The 21,812-nt window shown below is 38.1% G+C and overlaps 1 protein-coding gene and 1 long non-coding RNA gene across 3 annotated transcripts in view; one reads left to right on the plus strand and one right to left on the minus strand.

Annotated features, from left to right (window-relative positions):
• Positions 1-21,812, plus strand: part of ZNF510 (zinc finger protein 510) — a 39,092-nt gene that overhangs the window by 9,642 nt on the left and 7,638 nt on the right. Inside the window, exons 3-5 of one of the 2 annotated variants that reach the window (XM_064490093.1) lie at positions 883-1,013; positions 10,093-10,382; positions 11,186-11,244. In XM_064490093.1, the coding sequence (XP_064346163.1) occupies positions 10,313-10,382; positions 11,186-11,244 (129 nt within the window). In that variant the 5' untranslated portion in view covers positions 883-1,013; positions 10,093-10,312. Of the gene's footprint in view, positions 1-882; positions 1,014-8,396; positions 8,462-10,092; positions 10,383-11,185; positions 11,245-21,812 lie in introns of those variants that run through there. The other variant, XM_064490094.1, reaches the window with a different exon arrangement.
• Positions 4,991-21,812, minus strand: part of LOC116151714 (uncharacterized) — a 47,524-nt gene continuing 30,702 nt past the window's right edge. The window contains exon 5 of the long non-coding RNA XR_010382556.1: positions 4,991-5,578. This is a non-coding gene — a long non-coding RNA (uncharacterized LOC116151714). The remainder of the gene's footprint in view (positions 5,579-21,812) is intronic.

Raw genomic sequence — 21,812 nt, forward strand, 5'->3', positions numbered from 1 at the left:
ATTGTTATGCAACTACGTAAATAGTTAGCAAATTATTAAAACACCCAGGGCATTCTGAATCTGACACTATGGAAGCTGCAGAAAATCAGTTTGCTGATGCTGCAGCCAAAAAGGCAGGTGTAATTATTCATCCTGCCCAGCCTGAGGAATGTCCACTCCACCGCATTAACCCTGCTAACCCATGAAAAGATTTCCAGAATAGATAAATAAATTTCTTCTGTATGGCACAGGGAACTATATTCAATATCATGTAGTAACCTATAATGAAAAAGAATATGAAAACAAATATATATATGTATGTATATGCATGACTGGGACATTGTGCTGTACACCAGAAATTGACACATTGTAACTGACTATACCTCAATTTAAAAATAAAAACATTCCCTTCCTCAGGCTCAAGAAATCACGGCAAAAAAGAGAAACAAATACAGCAACTAAAAAGGGGGATTTTTGATCCCACCACACAAACACAATTTAGATGATTAAAAAAAAACTAAAGTGTCTCTTGGATTACAATGGCTGTTACTCCAACATGTATATTCTCTAAGTCATTTTCCCACCTGAGAAATTTTTTGGGGGGAAAAAAGAATATTTTTGGAAACTTTCACACACACAGTGTTCAAGGGAAATGTATTACATTATTGTCAAGATATTACTGATGTACTGTGGGGGGAAACGGTAATTAACTCCTTTTACAGCCAGCTCCCAGGAGATTTAAGCCTTAAGGATTATGAATTGAAAATTAGAGACTTTGTTTGTTGGCAAGGACATTAAGCAAAAGATTCTTTGCAGCTGTAATGAAAAGAAACTTATCAGGTATTATTAACTAACCCATGTGCAGCCAAACTGAAAGACATAAATTCATATCCCTCGTTTTAGAAAGGCCCTCCACCTCAATGGACTTCAACCCCCGTTTCTAACACCTGGCTTCAACTAAGACAAGCGTCACCAGGCATCACCAGGCTGGGATGAGAAGAAGCTAACACAGGAATAGGCAGCTAACCAGGCCTGTAAGACTATCCTACTAATTCAGTTGTGCTGATTACTCAATGTATATCTCTGTCAAATTGAAAGTTATTGTTTTATTTCTATCTGTGGTTTTACCCTAGTGTTAAAATGGAAGGAAAATTCTTGACATAAGTAGTCACAAAATACTGCTACTGGAGGCATCTGACCAATCGTTGGATCTGTCATCAAATTCCTCAATCAACACAAAGTCAATATAGGCCCCTCATAATTGCTGTCACTGACATTTTCAGATGTTCTTAGAATCTATTTTTTTAATTGAAGTATAGTTGACTCACACTGCTGTGTTAGTTTCTGGTATTCAGCATACTGATTCCGTTATACATTTATATATACTTTTTCATATTCTTTTACATTATTATTACAAAATATTAAATATAGTTCCCTGTGCTATGCTGTAGGATGTTGTTTTATATCTATTTTATAAACATCTGCTAATCCCAAACTCCTAATTTATCCCTCCCGCCCTTTCCCTTCTGGTAACCATAAGTTTGTTTTCTATGTCTGTGAGTCTCTTTCTGTTTTGTAAATAAGTTCATTTGTGTCCTTTTTATTTTATTTTTTTAGATTCCACGTATAAATGACATCATATGATATTTGTCTTTCTCTGACTTACTTCACTTAGTATGATAATGTCTGGGTTCATCCATGTTGCTGAAAATGCCATTATTTCATTCTTTATATGGTGGAGTAGTATTCCATTGTGTGTGTATATATATATAATATATAATATATATATAATATGTATATATATAATCAGTCGATGGACATTTAGGTTGTTTCCATGTCTTGGCTGTTGTAAATAGTCCTGCTATGAACATTGGGATACATGTATGTTTTCAAATTAGAGTTTTCTCAATATATACGCCCAGGATTGGGAAGACTGAATCATATGGTAAGTCTATTTTTAGTTTTTTAAGGAATCTCCATATTTTTTTCCATTGTGGCTGGAGCAAATTAAATTCCCACCAACAGTGTAGGAGGGTTTCCTTTTCTCTACACCCTCTCCAACATTTTTCATTTGTGCACTTTTTAATGATGGCCATTCTGACTGGTGTGAGGTGATACCTCATTGTAGTTTTGATTTGCATTTCTCTGATAAGTAGCGATGGTTAGCATTTTTTCATCTGTCTATTGACCATTTGTATGTCTTTATTGAAGAATTGCTTGTTTAGGTCTTCTGCCCATTTTTGGATTGAGTTGGTTGTTTTTTTGTTATTAAGTTGTATGAGCTGTTTATATACTCTGGAAATTAAGCCTTTATCAGTTGCATAGTTTGCAAATATTTTCTCCCATTCTGTAGGTTGTCTTTTCATTTTGTTTATGGTTTTCTTTGCTGTGCAAATCTTTTAAGTTTAATTAGGTGCCATTTGTTTATTTTTGCTTTTATTTCTGTTGCCTTGGGAGACTGACCTAGGAAAACATTGCTACAATTTATATCAGAGAAAGTTTTGCTTATGTTCTCTTCTAGGAGATTTATGATGTTCGGTCTTATGTTTAAGTCTTTAAGCTATTTTGAGTTTATTTTTGTGTATGGTGTGAGGGACTGTTCTAACTTCATTGATTTACATGCAGCTGTCCAGCTTTCCCAACACCACTTGTCAATGAGACTGTCTTTTCTCCATTGTATGTTCTTATCTCCATTGTTGAAGGTTAATTGACTGGAGGTGTGAGTTTATTTTTCAGCTTTCTAATCTGTTCCATTGATCCATATGTCTGTTTTGGGGCCAGTACGACACTGTTTTGATTATTGTAGCTGCATAGTATTGTTTGAAGCCTCGGAGGGTTTTCTCCAGCTTCATTCTTTTCCATCAGTATTGCGTTGGCAATTCTGGGTCTTTTGTGATTCCATATAAATTTTAGGATTATATTTTGTAGTTCTGTGGAAAATGTCCTGGGTAATTTAATGGGGATCACATTAAATTTGTAGATTGCTTTGGGCAGTGTGGCCATTTTAACAATATTAATTCTTCCAATCCAAGAGCATGGGACATCTTTCCATTTCTTTAAATCATCTTGTTTTATTTTTCTTAGTATGTAAGTCTTTCACCTCCTTGGTCAGGTTTATTCCTGAGTATTTTTATGCAATTTTAAAAGGGACTTTTTTTTAACTTTCTTTTTCTGCTACTTCATTGTTAGTGTAGTGAAATACAACAGATTTCTGTATGTTAATCTTGTATCCTGCTACCTTGTTGAATTTGCTTCTCAGCTCTAGTGGGTTTTGTGTGGAGTCTTTAAGGTTTTCTGTGTTTAGTATCTTGTCATCTGCATATAATGACAATTTTACCTCTTCTCTTCCAATTTGGATCCCTTTTATTTCTTTCTTGTCTGATTGCTGTGGCTAGGACTTCCAATACTATGTTAAATAGAGGTGGTGAGAGTGGGCATCTTTGTCTTGTTCCAGATTTTAGTGGAAAGGCTTTCAGCTTTCCACCACTGAGTATTATGTTGGCTGTGGGTTTACCATAAATAATTTTTATTATGTTGAGATATGTTCCCTCTATCCCCACTTTGAAAGTTTTTATCATGAATGAACGTTGAATTTTACCAAATGCTTTCTCTGCATCTACTGAGATGATCATGTGGTTTTTGTCCTTTCTCTTGCGGATGTGGTGTATCACATTGATTGATTTACACATGTTGAGCCATCCTTGTGACCCTGGGATGAATCCAACTTAATCATCATCTATGATCTTTTTTATGTGTTGTTGGATTCAGGTTGCTAATATCGTATTGAGAATTTTTGCAACTATATTCATCAAAGATATTGGCCTATAATTTTCTTTTTGGTAGTGTCTTTGGTTTTGGTATCAGAGTGATGGTCACTTCATAGAATGAGTTTGGGAATGTTCCCTCCTTGTCACTGTTTTGGAAGAGTTTGAGAAGGATCAGTGTAAGTTCTTTGTATTTTTGGCAGAATTCCTCAGTGAAGCCATCTGGTCCTGGACTTTTGGTTGCAGGGTTTTTTTATTATTATTATTATTATTATTATTATTATTATTATTATTATTATTATTATTATTATTATTACTGATTCTATTTCACTTCTAGTGATCAATATACTCAAACTATTTCTTCTTGATTCAGTATTCGTGGGCTGTATGTTTCTAGAAATTTGTCCTTTTCTCTAGATTATCCGATTTTGCCATCTAATTGTTCATAGTATTCTATGGTTTGTTTTGGGGTTTGTTTGGTTTTTTTTTTGTATTTTTATGGTATTGGTTGTAATTTCTTCTCTTTCATTTCTTATTTTGTGTCCTCTCTTTTCTTGATGGCCAGAGTTTTGTTGATTTTTACTTTCAAAGAACCAGTTCTTGAGTTTATTGATTTTTCCTATTGTTTTTTAATCTATATTTTGTTTATTTGCTCCCTATGCTTTATTCTTTTCCTCTGCTAACTTTAGATTTTGTTTGTTCTTCCCTTTCTAATATTTTTACTTGTTAGTTTAGATTATTTATTTGAGATTTTTCTTGTGTTTTGAGGAAGGCCTATATTTCTACAAACTTCCCCCTTAGGACTGATTTTGCTGCATCCCATAGATTTTGTGTGGTTGTGTTTTCATTTTCATTTGTCTCAAGGTATTTTTTAATTTCCTCTTTGATTTCATCATGGACCCATTGGTGGTTTTTTTTTTTAGTAGAATGTTGTTTAGTCCCCATACAGTCATTTTTTCCTCACTTTTCTTTCTGTGGTTGATTCCTAGTTCCATGCCATTTTGGTCAGAAAAGATGTTTGAAATAATTTTCATCATCTTAAATTTGTTGAGGCTTATTTGTGTCCAAGTGCGTGGTCTATCCTAGAGACTGTTCCAGGTGCACTTGAAAAGAATGTATATTCCTTTTTTGTGTAATATCTTGAAAATATCCATTAACTTACATACCCATATAACCCAGTAATCATACTCCTTGGTATTTATCCAAAAGGGTTGAAAACTTAATGTCCACACAAAAACTGGCACATGGATATTTATAGCATCTTTATTTATGATTTCCAGAACTTGGAAATAACCAAGATGACCTTCAGTAGGAGATTGGGTAAATAAACTGGGGGACATTCAGAGAATAGAACATTATTCAGTACTAAAAAGGAATGTGCTATCAAACCATACAGACACATGGAAAACCTTAAATGCATATTACCAAGTCAAAAATATCAATCTGAAAATGCTACATACTGTATGATTTAAACTATAATGACATTCTAAGAAAGGCAAAACTATGGGGACAGTAAAAAAAAAAAATCAGTGGTTACCAGGGATTAGAAGGGAGGTACAGATGAACAGGCAGTGGACACGGGATTTTTTTAGGCAATGAAACTATTCTGTATGATAGTATAATGGTGGATACATCATTAAAACCCATAGACTGTGTAACACCAAGAGTGAACTCTAATATAAACTATGGATTTGGGGCAATAATGAGATATCAATACAGGTTCACAGAGTGTTTCAAATGTACGGCTCTGTTGCAGAATGTTCATAGTCCAGAAGGCTGTATGTGTGGCCGGGCAGGAAGTACGTAGGAACTCTCTGTAGTTTCTGCTCATTTTGCTGTGAACATAAAACTGCTCTTAAAAAAATAAAGCCTATTAAAAGAAGGGAAAAAAGGAGACAGAGAAGCCTAAAGTATCTTCCAATGGAAAAAAGCTAGAACATATTTAGCAAAATAATAAATTTGGTAATGGATTATAGCCTAACAAATGAAATAAATCTCCATCTGTCTATACAGATAAAAACAAATGATTGAATAAATAAACTAAGAGATGGTACAAATCTTCCTTACAGAATTCCAATTAATAACCATGGGAGATGTCACTGTAATTCAGTCCAGTACCACCAGCAACACACCTGTAGTTGAACAATTTGGGTTTTAATAGTCATTGCAATAAGGTAGAGTGCGTGCTATATAGAAACCATAAACTGTTTTAGTAAGAAGGTGTTACAAAGGAATTATTAGACTTGAGCTTTGGTTAGTTCATTTTGCAGAACTTCCAAGGCAGCTGAATTTGGTCTGGACTGGGTGTTGTTGAGAAAAAGAAGAAGGAAAAAAAAAAGGCAGCAGTCATTCATATCAGCTGAGAGAGGCTATTTGGAATTTTGAGAGTAACAGAACAACCTTATTTTTGTCTGGACTCATGCAAAACTATAAAGTGATCTTGTTTGACTTACATCATCATAGTCACAAAACGACCTTGTCCACTTGGTGTTCAGTGGGATCGTTTGTGTCCAATAGGAAAAGAGCACTGTTTAGTTATGGGCACCAGGACAGCTTTAACAACCACATTCAGGCTCTAAGTGTCAAGCCAGTTCCCTGATGTCAGAGGCGGCTTTGTACTTTCTCAAGCGAAGAGGTAAATTCAAAGTCACCGTTAGCACACCGGCAAGATCCACTGATGAATGCTAAATTGGTGGGTGGTACTTTAAAAAGAAACCTGATGTTTTACAGCCTCAAAGTATCTCTGCAAATTTCCGTTAGTAACTAGTGGTGCCAGCACCTACGCTGGTAGCACCAGACTCGGAACAGGTGGGGTGCAGCACAGGTACGCGGTGGCCCTCAGCACGCCCTGGCTGTGTTCCCAAGCTTGAGGCGGCGTCCCAGGCGCGGGACAGAAGTGAAGGGCAAGGGTTTCCAAGGAAAGGAAATAAAGGGCCTTATATTTTAAAAACATTTATATTCCTTCAGAACTTAAGGAACTTAAATTTTAAAACTTTGAAATTGTCTTTTAATTGCTTATAGCTTGAATCCCTATGAAAATTATTTATTGTAATATGAATGCCATGAATATGGCCTTACTTCGTTCTGACACCTACCCCATTGTTCTAGGTTATTGAAAGGTCTTTTTCCATTGCATTGAACATCAGCTCTGATACACACTAGGTTCTCACTTTTTCTTCCAGGACTTGAACTTTTATTGCACAAGGATCAGTTAAGTATTTTGGTAGTAGCATACGTGTTAATTTGGACACATTGCTATGCATTTTCAATTCTTTTTCTAATCATTAGTAAACATTTGTATTGGGATGAAAGTTGGAATTGTTCCTTTAGGTTTAACAAACAAAATACACTCATGCCAAAGAGAAAAACACACATAAAAAACTTTTTTTAAATTCTGATTGGAACTTCATAATTTTCATCTAGGAAAGTGGTATTTATTAAAGTTTCTTAAGTGTCAACAGATTAAAATCTTATACCTTGTTTCACGAAATTGCACTAACTTACTGGTAACATTAATCCTTTTCTTGCTAATCAAAACTTAATCTCTTATTATAACTGCCATATAAAATAATCAGTGCTACAAAATATCAACCAAGAAACGAGTGTGTGTTTATATATAAGTATAAACAGAGATTTCTAATTTGGTTCTAATTTCAGAAGTGTGCACACAAATTTTAAGCAAGTTCATCCCTAGGAGACATATAATACGCATAATAATAATTTCCTTATTTGAGTTAGATGTACTTGCAGGTATTGCTTTTTCTTTTTTTCCCCCAGATATAAACTCTGAAGATTAGATATTATTCTTTTATGTTAATTATAGTCTCCGTTTTCTAGTTTTTGTTTCATTTTACATTGTTTTATTTATAAAAGCTGTTTATATTATGATAAAGTTAATTGTCTATCAGGACACACAAAATGGGGCCCACATTGCAAATTTAAACCTAAGTCAGCTTGCACTTAACGGGGCACGTATTACTGGCAAGGAAACTGAACATACAACAATCACAGTCCTCCAAATCAGCTTTAGCTAGCTTACTTTAACCTAGAAAATAGGACCTGCCTTATATGAAAGTCTGACCTCCTAGCCAATCCTGTCCTGTTTCTCCGTTGCCTCTTGCCCTAAACGCCTCAGAATAGTGTTCCACTGCTTGTTTCTAGAGATAAAAATTCTTAACATTTTGCTATTTGCCTTTTCTAGCTATTTTTACTATAAATAGATAATATAATGCTAAGTACTTTAATATGCATTTCTTTAAAACGTAAACTTACCCACCTAATCCCAAGGTACACCAAATAACAAAAGTAACGATAACTTCTCTTAACATTTCTAATATCCGATCCAAATACAAATTTCCCAAATTGTTCCCAAATGGTTTGTTTCTTCCGGAGAATCACTGATCGAGGACCACACACAGGATATAATGTAATGTCAGAGTTTAACCCATAACCTTTGGGGCTTTGGTAGAATCTGGGCTCCATTTATCAGCACCGACTGTTAACAGCATCTGAACTGCTCCTTAACAGTTCCCCTATCCACACACCCAATTTGCGAGCGGCTACGGGGTTTATGGGAAATGTAGTCTTGAATGCTGCTGGTTATCGCGCAGCATTCTGGGAACGGATATCCGGGGCTTTTCCCTACGCCTGCGCAGTCAGTCCTACTTTCCTGCTTCCGGCGTCCCCCGGCTTGCGGGTCCGGAGGCTTCGCTCCTCAGGTGAGGACGGTTTAGGTCTGGGGCTCCGGCGTGAAATGGTTGGGGAATGCCAAGCCCCGGGAACCCTTCCTGTCCCAAGGCGGGACTCCCACCGCCTGTCCCCGAGCCAGGCCTGGAGGGAAAGGCGAATGGCGGCGGGCTCCGGGCACCGGCTGGGCTGAGTCGTGGTCAGAAACGTTCGGTGCGGGGGCGGGGACCCGACTGCAGCCGGGCCTGGGAAAATCCCTTGTCCGCGGCGGGCGGGGATTATGCGTTTATAATATTGTGCATTTATAATATTGAGCGTGAACCTGCCACAAAGCGTGCGCCGGCCTTGGGTCTGCGGTGAGCTCCCGGGCTTAGGAGCCAGAAGGAACGAGTAAATTCCGCGTCTGTCACTTGGGCGTTGTCAGGTTTTTCATCAAAAAATAAGGTTATTAGTAAAAATTGCTTCTTGTCATCACTGGTCAAGCATTTAGTCAAGTGCTAGGTAATCTGCACTAATTAGTAGTTAATAAGCCAACAGGTAATGTTGGCTCCTATTGTATTTAGAAGACCCTTTGTTCTTTTCATTTAGTATTTAATCCTCACAACCACCTTACTTATAGGTATAATTCTATCCTTAAAGTATAAGAAGAAAATAGGCCCAGAGGAGTGGAATTACAGACCCAGGGTCACAAACGTGAGGAAGCTACAGTGTAAATACAGATACGCTTTACTCCCCGATTCAGGCTGTTCGTAATATCCTGCCTACCCAAAACCCAGCGTTGCAGCCACGACAGTACTTGCAGAGTGCCTTGCCCCCAATCCCCAGGACTATAAATTGTAAAGGCATTGTGAACTGAATCTCACTCTGTGACGTGTTTATTCTGGGGCTTCTGGGTTAAGACTAAGGCACCTGGCAACTTTGGCACTGTCCAGTCTGTCTCTGTCTTCAGAAAGCACAGTTGATGTTCTAGAGTGGCGCTGTCCAGTAGGAAGATAAGTTGAGCCACTTGTATAATTTAAAATGTTCTAATAGCCACAATAAAAACTAAGAAACATGTGAAATTAGTTTTAAGAACATACTGCATTTATCCCGATGTATCAAAGATGTTACTTCAGCATGTGGCAGTAGCCACATCTCAGGTGCTCAGTAGTGATGATGTGGTTAGTAACTGCAATAATGGATAGAAGAGTTCTAATGAATTCCAGGAGAATCAGGTTTCAGGGAGGGTGTAGCTCAAGTGATAGAGCACATGCTTAGCATGCACAAGGTCCTGGGTTCAGTCCCCAGTACCTCCTCTAAAAATAAATCTAATTACCTACCCCCCACCAAAATAAAATAATTAAATAATAAATAAATATTTTTTTAAAAAAAGAATCAGGTTTAAGGCCTACACAGGTGGTTCCCAACCAGGGTGATTTTGCTCCTTTGAAAAGCTTTGGAAATATCTGGAGACATTTTGGGTTGTCACAACTGGGAGGAGAAGTACCTGGTGGGTAGAAGCCAGAAATGCCACTTGACTTCCTACAAAAGCACAGGACAGTCTCTCTCCCTGCTCACCGACCCCTATTAACAAAGAGTTATCCAACCTAAAATGTCATCAGTGTTGAAGTTGAGAAACACTGCTCTGTATGAAAGATTCAACTAAAATAAATTTGTTTCCTAGGCCTAAGTCTCAGCACCTCTGGAACAAAGCAGCTCTTCTGTGGCAGGAAGGAGAGAGCCCTAGGGACAGGAGTCCCTCTGGAAGAACAGTCCATCTACAGGGACTGCCCTCATCAGAGCTTCAGAGCAGATGCAGAAGAATCCAGGAAGGAGCAGGTTGTGATTTGCTCCGCCAGAAGCGGTTCTTAATCACCTTGCCTGGAGAGAGCTAGACTTGGGTGATGTCACCACATCCAGAAGCCATCACGGACTGTGTGACCATGGAAACTGTGGATCAGCTTGCGGAATGTGGTGAGTGGGGTCAGACGGGGTGGGTGACTGACAGACTGCACGGGTAAAGCCACAGCCAGAGGCAAGGAAATTCTATCCTCAGTCCTTAAATAACCCCCCACTTGGTTCATTCTTCGTCCTTTCCAGATTCTGAGCCACTCTCACACCATGTCCATCCCACGTGGCATCTAGAGATATGCTGAGGCTTCCTTTATCCTGAGCATAGAGAGTCACAAAACGATAATATAGGAAGAGATTTCTTAAATTAAAACCTTAAAAAAAAATATTTAGCTTGAGATGTATGTCCCCTGGTCACCCAGGACAGAGCTAGGAGCAAAGCACAGTGCTGTTCATTCTGTCGCAGGTAAGTCACTAAAAGTGTCTTATCAAAAGTCTTTGAGAAATTACAACAAATTAGAACAAAAAGATTTTAAAATATTTTGCCACTAAACATCTTTTTGTTCAGAGTTTTCTATTGATTTTCTAACTCAAGGTATACATAATATTAATAGGACATTGATATTAATCCTCTGTTTTAATTTTTGTTAATTGGAGAGGACATAGATTTTGTTAATCGGTAGGAAAATAATTTACAGTCACCCAGTGAAAAACAGCAAGGTTATGGCCGCATGATTATATCAGAAATGTACATCTTCACAGAGTGCTTTTCTCTGTATGGTGCTTCCTGCCCCTTTTCAAAGATTAACAGAACAGTTTTCCATAGAAATACCTTTTCCCCAACTAGTCTGATGAGATTTCTAGGCAAGTGAATACAGAAGCTCACCAGACCTCTCTTAACTCCATTCCTCTTTCTTTACCCCCAGCTTATCCTTCACAATTCTGTACATTCTCCCAAGAGCAGCAGAAAATGAACATATCTCAGGTGAGTTACTCATTAACACCCATCTTATAAAGGATTTTATAGGTGGTTAATTAACATGGCAAAGTAGGTGTAGAAATGGATCGGGATTATTCAAGGAAGACAATAGAAAAGCGGGCGGACGGCACAGCAGAGCTGGCAGGTGACCAGATACAGGTCCTTTTGTGTCACAGCTTTTCCGAAGCACAACTGCACATTTCTTCTGACCTTTCTGGTAGTCATGGCAGAGAGACAGACAGACAGTATTTGTTCACAGATTTGCATTCATGAGCAGCTTAAACCAGACACCCCTCGTGGAATCTAAAGTCATCAAGGTCAGGAGAAATGTCTTTGTTGGTCTCATGTAGGTGACAGTGCAAATCTTTGCAACAATAGCCCTGAAAAGAATTCCCCTGGAAGTGAAGGGCAGGCTGCCGCAGAAGGGCTTTTGTCAACACGGGGGTTCAGGTAACTAAAACAAGCGGAGGTGGACAGTTTTCCGATCATCCTGCTGGATCCAGGGATGATGCTTAGACTAGCTAGGGGCTGGCAGGAATGGCCTGAACGCTCACGTCCTTAAAATAGCTCTCCAGAAGTATTTCTCTCAAATGCTTGTCATAAACAAGTTGTTCAGCAGTTTAAAGTCTGTTCTTTAGCAAATAGTACCACGCTTTCCATCCACACTTCAGTCCACTGCGTGAGGCCTTGGTGTCTCTTCATGTGCCTGTGACCTGCGCTCACCAGTGACCTAATTACAGTCAAATCCAGTGGGTCTCGCCTAGTCCTTACCTCACTAGACCTGTCTGCAGTGCCTTACTCCCCCTCTCTGTGCCTCTGGAAGGCCTCCTGCGTTAGTGTGTGTGACATTTTCCTCAGCCACTGGCCTGCCTCTCAGTTCTTTCATAGAGTCATCTTCCTTCTCCTGCCCTTTCACATGTCTCATCCGTGAGTTTCCGTTCCTTCCCACTATTCTTCTAACTAGTCTTCTTGACTCATTTCATTCCCCTCCTGGTTTTAGCAATGACGTATTTCCTAGTTCTCCCAAATGAGGGTCTGCAGCCCGCCCCAACCAGTGGCACTTTTTGTGATGTTAGACATGGTCTGTATCTGCAGTGTTCAGAATGGTGACAGCTAGCCACATGTGCCTGTTGAGCACTTGAAACGTGGCCAGTGTGGCTGGGGAACTGAATTTTTATTGAAATTTTAAACAGTCACAGATGGCTACCACACTGGACGTAGTTGACTCAACATTTCTCTGTAGGTATCTAAAAGGTGTCTCCAGCTCAACTGATTCAAAGAAAAAATTTGTATTTACAGCCCTCCCCCAACTAGTTCTCCTCAGCTTTCCCTATGGAGGATACAACCCCATTCAGCCAAGCACCCAGGCCACAAAAATGGGATGCATCCTTGGCTCCTCTCGCTCTCAGTCTCACTCAGCTCCTGCCCCGTGTGGTCTGTAATCATGTCCGGCTGCTTCTCCTGTCCATGTGGGTCAAAGATAACAGCACTTTTATATGGTTCAACTTAATGTGTTCTACATGCGTTCCCACTTCATTCCTCCTACTGCTCTCTCGCCTGAACTGGTGGCATAGCTTCTTTACTGATCTGTCCCACCTCCTCTTCACCTGCTCGAGCACGTCTTCCACAGGGGTGGTTCATCTAAATGCTAATGAACTGCTGTCTTCATCCATCTGTAAGTCACTTCAGTGGCCTCTCATTGCTTACAATAAAATTCCCCGTTTCTCAGGATAACATTCAGGCTTTGAAGGCATTACAGCTTCCATTTCATCTTTCTACTTTACTGCTGCTATGACTTTTTTGAGAGTTTTTTATTGAGTGGCCAGGAGGTGACATGGACTGTAGTTACAGCTTAAACAATACAAATACTTTTCTTTCTTAATGGTGTTTACAATCTAGTGCGAAATATGACATTAAAATTTAGTAGAAAACTTTATTCTAAGGAAAACTTTGTTTAGTTTCTTAAACAGACCCTACTGTCCCTGACTCTGCCTCATATCACATTTCTCATTGTTGTCTCTAGACTGACCTTTAGACCCAAGTCTTCATTTCATGCACTTGGTGTCAGGGACTGATTTGTGTCCCCCTCAAAATTCATATGTTGAAGCCCTCGCCCTGGATGTGATGGTATTTGGAGACAGGGCTTTTAGGAGGCAATGAAGGTTAAGTGAGGTCATGTGGGTGGGGTGCTAATCTGATAGGATTGGTGGTTGTAGGAGAAGAGGAAGAGAGAGACTTCATGCACAGGGCCCAGGAAAGGCCATATCAGGACGCAGTGAGAAGGTGGCATCTGTAAGCAAGGACATCACCACACTGAGGCCCTGATCTCGGACTTCCAGCCTCTAAAACTGTGAGGAAGTAAGTGTTGTTTAGGGCCCCCGCTCTGCAGTATTTTGTTAAGGCAGCCCCCTGCAACTAAGTCGTTTGGCTCTTTACTTTCTTTTTCTTTTCTTTTTCTTTTTAGTTGTAAAATAAAGGTAACATAAAATTTACCATCTTAGCCAATTTTTAAATGTGCAGTTCGGTAGTGTTAAGTACATTCATATTGTTGGGTGCCCAGTCTCCAGGACTCTCTTCATCTTGCGGAACTCTACATTATGTGTCCATAAAACAGCAAATCCCCCACTCCTCCCTCCCTTCAGCCTGTGGCAGCCACCATTCTGTTTCTGTGAATTTCACTCTTCATATAGGTGGAATCATAGTGTTTGTCTTTTTGTGATGGTCTTATTTCACTTACATGATGTCCTCAGAGTTCATCCATGTTGTATCGTGTCAGAATTTCCTCCCTTTTGAAGGCTGAATAATACTGCATTGTATGTACAGACCGCATTTTGTTTATCCTCTCATTCTGTGATGGACACAGGTTGCTTCTACCTTTTGGCTATTGTGAATAATGCTGCTATGAACATAGGTGCACAAGTACCTCTTCAAGACTCTGCCTTTAATTCTTGTGGATACATTGTTGGATCATGTGACAATTCTGTTTAATTTTTCAAGAGACTGCACTACTGTTTTCAACAGTGGCTACATCTTTCTACATTTTCACTGGCAGTGCACAAGGGTTCAAGTTTCTCCAGATCCTCGGCAACACATGCTACTTCCTGTTTTCCTGATAGTAGTCGTTCTCATGCATGTGCGGTCTGACTCTTTGGACCTGTCAGGAGCCAGCTATGGCTGCTTCATCGAGGAAACAGCGCTCTTTTCTTTCCCCTTGCCTCCCTCTGGGCTAATTTCCACTCCTTTTCTGAATTTGCACAGCACCCTGTCTCTCCCTGTCTGCACTTCATCCTTCGGTGGAAATTACCTGATATGTGTTTGTCTGGTTAGCCCGTTAGCTTCGAGATCTTGAACTACCGTGGGTTCATCTTCGTAGGCCCTCAAGTTTCCCAGATGACACTGCTCATTAAACTCTCCTCCTAATAAAAAACTGTCCCCTCTATGTACAGAACAGGACCACCATAAGACTTTGGATTCACAGTCTTCTCAGACCGCCGCTTCATTTCTCACAAGGTAGAGCTGGTGCCGTCCGTACCTCCTCCTTTGCAAACCTGTGCACACTTGTCCTCCTTGCGACAAGTAGGCCTGATCTCCTGAGTGAAGGACTCGCCCAGAGGAAGTTTTCCTGACCTTCCCTCTGTATTGTGCTTCCTCTAATATGTGCTCATTTTAGTCTCTTCATCTTTAAGACGGTATCTCCTCTGGTCTCCATGTGCTTGTAAGAAGGACTAAACTTTTGTGGACAAATACAGTCCCCTGGGAGGAGATAATTCACAGGAGATCCTAGGAATAATCTGACAATTTCCTCTGCATACATGGGAAACAATTAAGTCAGGAGTAGAGGAATTAGCTGATTGATCGTTCGAATAGAATCAGTATCAGGATTTGTCCTTTCAAAGAAAGGACAGATTGGTGGTGTAGGTTCCCTTGATCAAAGGCAGAGAGCTGGCAAGGATTGCGTCAGGCCTGAAGAATGGGTGGGATTTTAGTTGTTGCAGAGTACGAGGAGGTCACTGCGTTTTGAGAGAGTGACATGACGTGGACTAAACAAGTCTTACAAGGTCCAGTAAGAATTTTGCCTGTAACGCTTTGGACTTCCTCTTAGGGAACAATAAGAGGTAGAGGTGGAGAAGATGTTGGGACCAGACTCGGTGTATCAGTTTGCTGTGGCTGCCATAATAAAGTGCCACAGACCGGATGGCTTAAACAAGAAATGTGTTTTCTCATGGTCTGGAGGCTGAAAGTCTGAGATCAGAGTCTGGACGAGTTTGGTTCCCCCTGAGAGCTGTGAGGAAAGGATCAGCCCCCAGCCTCTCTCCTTGGCTTGTAGATGACTGTCTTCTCCCTGTGTCTTCACGTGATCTTCCCTCTGTGCATGTCTGTGTCCAGACTTCCTCCTCTTACAGGCACTCTCTGGTCAAACTGGGTTAGGGCCTACCCTGATGACCTTGCTGTAACTTAGTCACCTCTGTAAAAACACTGTCTCCAAATACACTTACAGTATGAGGTGCTGAGGGGGTCAGGACCTCACAGTATGAATTTGGGGTTGGACAAAAGCCCCTAACCCTAGAAGTCCGTGGATGCCATCCTTAAGGGTTTGGTTTCATCATGAGTTCTAACATACAGCATGGGGAAGAAATTCCTGTAATAAAAGCAGTTTTATTTTTAATCTGGAAGTACTGGCAGAACGGGAGAGACATGGAAGGGGCGGGGTAAGAGTCCGTATGACTCGAGAGCTTTTCTGACAGGAGGGCAGCATGGGGATCCCTCTTGTAGAAAGAGGTGCATGAGAGCTGGGATTGTGCACGGTTTCATGTATTTTTTAAATCATTTATATTTCTTTTTTCTTGAATCAGTTTCCTTCCTTTTTGCTAATTTTAAAGGCTTTTTAATTATTAAAGAATTTATCCTTTTTTCCTGACATATTTGACAACTATTTTTCCCTATTTCGTTCATTGCCTTTGGACATACTTTGTCCAAAGTTGACTGAGTTCTTTGATTTTTACTAGTGGTATTTTGAGAAATTTTTAAAATACAGAAAGATACAAAGGGATAACAAAATAGACATGGTCCTACTTTCTGAAATTACTAACTATAAAATTTTGTTAAATTAAAAAATTTTTTTTATTTAACTGAGGTACAGTTTTAATACTAGTAAAGTGAACTCTAATTGTGAACTGAGTAGATTTTTACATATGCATATACATATAATTTACCACCCAGATTAAGATAGCAAATATTTCCAACACCCCTGAAGTTTCTTTCGTTCCTTCCAATTTTGAGTAATCACTGCCTCCTTCTGCACTTCCTTCCACTATTCTGAATCTCCCTTATCAGAAAATAAAATTCATTTTTGAACATTATATACATGGAATCATGCAACATGTAGTTGTTTTGAGGGGAAGGGTTGGTCTGGCTTCTTTCACTGTACGTAACATTTTTTAGCTCATCAATGTTGCTGTGTATTTTAATACTTTTTATTACTAAGCAGCGTTCCGCTATATGAATATACGGTGATATGCTGTCTTGTTCGTAAGCTTTTCATTTGTGTTTTTTCTAGTTTGGGGACTTTTATGAATAAAGCTGCTGTGAACATTCCTCTGTGTTTCTTGGCATATCTTTATTTCTCTTGGTTATACCTACAAATGGAATTGCTCGGTTCATAGAATAAACGTATGTTCAGAGCTAATACAGTACAAGTGTTTTTTAAAGTTGTTGAACCAGTTTATACACGCACCTGTACCAAAGTCTCACCAACACTTGCTCCTGTTGGCGTTTTTGATTTTAGCCTTGTATACTGGTCTCTCATTGAGATTTACAATTTGATTTTCTGTGATAAGTTCCAGCATTGAGCACCATTACTTGTGTTTTATGTAAAGTCCTCGTTCACTTCTCTGTTTTAATTGGATTATTTGCTTTTATCTTATTGATTAGTTGGAGTTATTTCTATATTATCAATACAGTTCATTTGCCAGATGCATGTATTGCTGATGTTCTTGGATTCCGTGGCTTGACTGTTTTTAGTGTCTTTTGGTGAACTGAGTTCTGAAATTTAATAAAGCTCAGGATCAGTGTCCTCTTTAACGATAGTTCTTTGAGTGTCATGTTTGAAAGATCTTTCCCTCCTCCAAGATGATGAAGATACTCTCCTGTGTTGTTAGTAGTTGCTTGATTATTTGAGGTTGACTCACCCGGAATTACTTTTGTAGATGGTACGAGTTAAGTGTCAAGGTTCGTATTTCCATATGGATGTGCACTTGCCCTAGCACCGTTTGTTGAAAAGACCATTTTCTGTCCACCGAGTTGCAGCAGGGGCTCTGTTCAGCCAAGTGACCATATATATATGTGGGTCTGTGTCTACACTGTATCCTCTTCCTTTGATCCAGTGATTTTTCTTTTTTGCCCATACTGCACTTTTGTAATTACTGTTGCATTACAGTAAGTCATGAAATACAGTAGTGTGAGACTTTGAGTTCTACTTCTTAAAAAATTTTATTGGCTAATTTAGGTCCTATGTGTTTACATAAAGATTTCATCAGTTTCTACTGAAAATCCTGCTGGGGATTTTTTGGAGTACAGGTGAAGTCTGACATGTTTCATTACATTTACTCCTATGTATTTGATCTGTTTTGATGTTGTTGTAAATAATATTTTAAAATTTCATTTTCTAGTTGTTGGTTTATTAAAATACAATGGATTTTTAATATTGATCTTGTATCTAGCTGTTTTGTTAAATTCAGTTATTAGCTTATTTTGGTAGACTTTTGGATTTTAAATATGTCTTTTGCAAATAAAGAAAATTTTACTTCTTCCTTTTCAATCTTTGTCTTTAATTTCTTTTTATTTTTCCAGTACAATATGGAATACAAGTGACGATAATAAACATCCTTTTCTTCTCCCTTACCTACGGGGGAAAATACTCAATAGTTAACCATTTTAACCAGTCTGTTTTTAACTGTAGGGTTTTTGTTTTTTGGTTTTTTTTTGCATATGCCCTTCATTAGAGTGAGGAAGTTCTCTTTCTGTTTCTAGTTTGCTGAGAATTTTTTATCACACATAGGTATTAAATCTGGTCAAATGCTTTTTCTGCATCTAGTGAGATAATACAATTTTGTTTCTTTATTCTGTTAAAGGGGTGATCCGCGTTGATTGATTTATCAGTGTTTAACCAATCGTGCCTTCCTGGGATGACTCACACCTGGTTGTGATGTACTATCCCTTAATATGTCTCTGGATTTAATTTGTTAATATTTGAATGAGTATTTTTGAGTATACATTAATGGAGAGATAATTGGCCTGAACTTTTTCCTTTCATGTCCTGGTCAAGTGTTGCCATTAAGATTATGCTTTCATAAAATGAGTTGAGAAATGGTTCTTCATTTTCTGTTCTGTGGAAGAGTTGAAGATTGCTGTTATTTCTTCTGAAATGTTTGGGAGAATATTACTAGTAAAGCATCATGGCCTTGTGGGTTTTTTTAAGGCTGTTTTAAAATTATGAATTCGATTTCTTTGATAGAGAAAATCTGAATAATCCTATTTTTCTGGTGTCCTTTTTAAGATAACTTTATAGAGATGTAATTCCCATACCATACAATTCACACATTTAAAGTATACAATGCAGTGATGTTTAGTGTATTCACTGTTGTGCAGTCATCACCGCAATTTCAGAACATTTTCATCACCTCAAAAAAAAAGCTCTAAACAGTTAGCTATCCCCTCACCCCTCTCCCAACATACCCCAACCCCAGCCCTAAGCAACCGCTAATCTACATTTTGTCTCCATAGATTTGCCTAGTGTGAACATTTCAAATAAATGAATTTCTATGTGGTCTTTGTGACTGTGTCTTTCACTTTGTGTAATTTTCAAAGTTCCATTATATGGATATGGCGCATTTTGTTTTTCCATTCAACAACTGATGGACATTTGTGTGGTTTTTACCTTCTGGCTGTTCTAAATAGTGCTCCTGTTAACATTCAAGATATGTATACACACACACACAAGTTTTTGTATGAATGCCTGTTTTTTATTTCTTTGGGAACTGAATATACGAGTAGAATTGCTTGGTTATCTGGTAACACTACGTTTATCTTACTTAGGACTGCCAAACTGGTTTCCACAACAATTACACCATTTTACATTCCCACTGGTAGTGCACTGGGGCTCGTTTCTCCACATTGTCGCCACCACTGGTTCCTTTCCTTTTGATTTTTATTTATGGCCATCTTAAGGGAGTGTGAAGCAGTATTTCATTTGGGGCTTTAGGTTTTGATTTGCATTTCCCTGATGATAGCTTTGAGCATCTTTTCACGTGCCTATTGGCTATTTGTGTATCTGGCTTTGGAGAAATGTCTATTCAAGTTCTTTGCTCATTTTTAAATCAGCTTGTCTTTTTGTTGTTCAGTTGAAGAGTTCTTTATATACTTTGACATTTATGACATATATAATTTGTGAATATTTCCTCCCATTCTGTGGGTTGTCTCTTCACTATTTTGATAGTGTTCTCTGATAACGCAGTTTTTAATTTTGTTGAAGACCAGTTTTTTTGTTTAGTTTCTTGTGCTTTTTGTGTAACATCTAGGGAAATATTGCCAAATCCAAGGTCATGAAGGTTTATGCCTGATTTCTTCCAGAATTCTGATAGCTTAAACTTTATATTTAGATCTTTGACCCATTTTGAGAAATTTTTGAATTTGTGGCATGAGGTAAGATTCCAGTTTTATTCTTTTCCATGTGGCTATCCAGTTTTCCCAGCATCTTTTGTTGAAAAGACTACCTTTTGCTATTAAATGACTGTGGGTTTCTGTCTGGACTGTCAGTTCTATATTCGATGGACCCATATGTCTGTCTTTACACTAGTACCACCCCATCTTGACTACTGTTGCTTTAGAGTTAAGTTTGAAATCAGGAAGTATAAGTCCTCCAACGTTGTTCTCTTTTAAGACTGTTTTGACTGGTCATGGTCCCTAGCAATTTAATGAGTTTAGGACTGACATTTCTGCAAAAAGGCCATTGAGATTTTGATAAAGTTTCATTGAATCTGTATATCGCTTTGGGGAAAATTACCATCTTAATATTAAATCTTTCAGTCCACTCACATAGATCATCCTTCCATTTATTTAGATTTTCTTTAATTCCTTTCAACAATGTTTCCTAGTGTTGAGTGTACAAGTCATGCACCATCTTGGTTAAATTCATGCTTAGTATTTTATTATTTTTGATTCTATTGTAAATGGAATTGTTTTAAGTTTTTTATTGTTCACTGTTAGTGTATAGAAATACAAATGTTTGTGTGTTGATCTTGAATCCTGAAAATTTGCTAAGATTATTAGCTATAATAGTTTTTTCTAGATTATTCAGTGTTTATATATATATATTTATATATTAGATTATGTAGTCTGAATAGAAGTAGTTTTACTTCTAATTTTAATGTCCTTTTAAAATTTTTTGCCTGTTTGCTCTGGCTAGAACTTCCACTACAACTGCTAGAAATGGTTACAGTGGACATCTTTGTCTTATTCCTGACCTTTGAAGGAAAACTTATTATGTTTTAGCATTGTATATGATGTTAGTTGTGGATTGTTGTATGTGCTTCTTACTGTGTTGAGGAAGTTCCCTTTTATTCTTAGTTTGTGAGTGTTATTATCATGGTGCTGGATTTTGTCAGATGTTTTTTCTGCATCAGTTGATATGATCACATGGTTTATTTCCTTCATTCTATTACTGTGTTTACTATGCTGATTGAATTTTGCTGAGTCACTTCTCTCTTGTTGCTTTCAAGTTTTTTTTAATTGAAGTATAGTTAGTTACAATGTGTCAATCTCTGGTGCACAGCATAATGTCCCAGTCATATATTTTTATACATATATATATATATATATATATATATATATATATATATATATACACACACACACACACACACACACATACACATACACATATATATATACACACACACATACACACACATATATACATACACATATATATACATATATTTGTTTTCATATTCTTTTTCATTAAAGACTTATAAGATACTGAATATAGTTCCCTGTGCTAGGCAGAAGAAATTTGTTTTTTTATCAATTTTTATATATAGTAGTTAATATTTGCAAATCTCAGACTCCCAAATTTATCCCTTCCCACCCCCTTTCCTCCGTTAACCATAAGATTGTTTACTATGTCTGCGAGTCTGTTTCTGTTTTGTAGATGAGCTCATTAGTGTCTTTTTTTCTTTTTTTTTTAAGATTCCACATATGAGTGATCTCATATGGTATTTTTCTTTCTCTTTCTGGCTCACTTCACTTAGAATGGCAATCTCAAGGTCCATCCATGTTGCTGCAAATGGCATTGTTTTACTCTTTTTTATGCCTGAGTAGTATTCCATTGTATAAATATATCACAGCTTCTTTATCCCATTCTCTGTCGATGGACATATAGGTTGTTTCCATGTCTTGGGTATTACATATTGTGCTGCCAAGTTTCATTCTTTGTCTTTCTGCCCTTTTTGCTCTCTCCTGTCCTCCTCCGTTTTCCTTCATTCTTTTTACTGTTCTCAGATTGGGTCATCTCAATA

This window comes from Camelus dromedarius, chromosome 10, assembly GCF_036321535.1.
Source record: "Camelus dromedarius isolate mCamDro1 chromosome 10, mCamDro1.pat, whole genome shotgun sequence".
Classification (NCBI taxonomy): Eukaryota; Metazoa; Chordata; class Mammalia; order Artiodactyla; family Camelidae; genus Camelus; species Camelus dromedarius.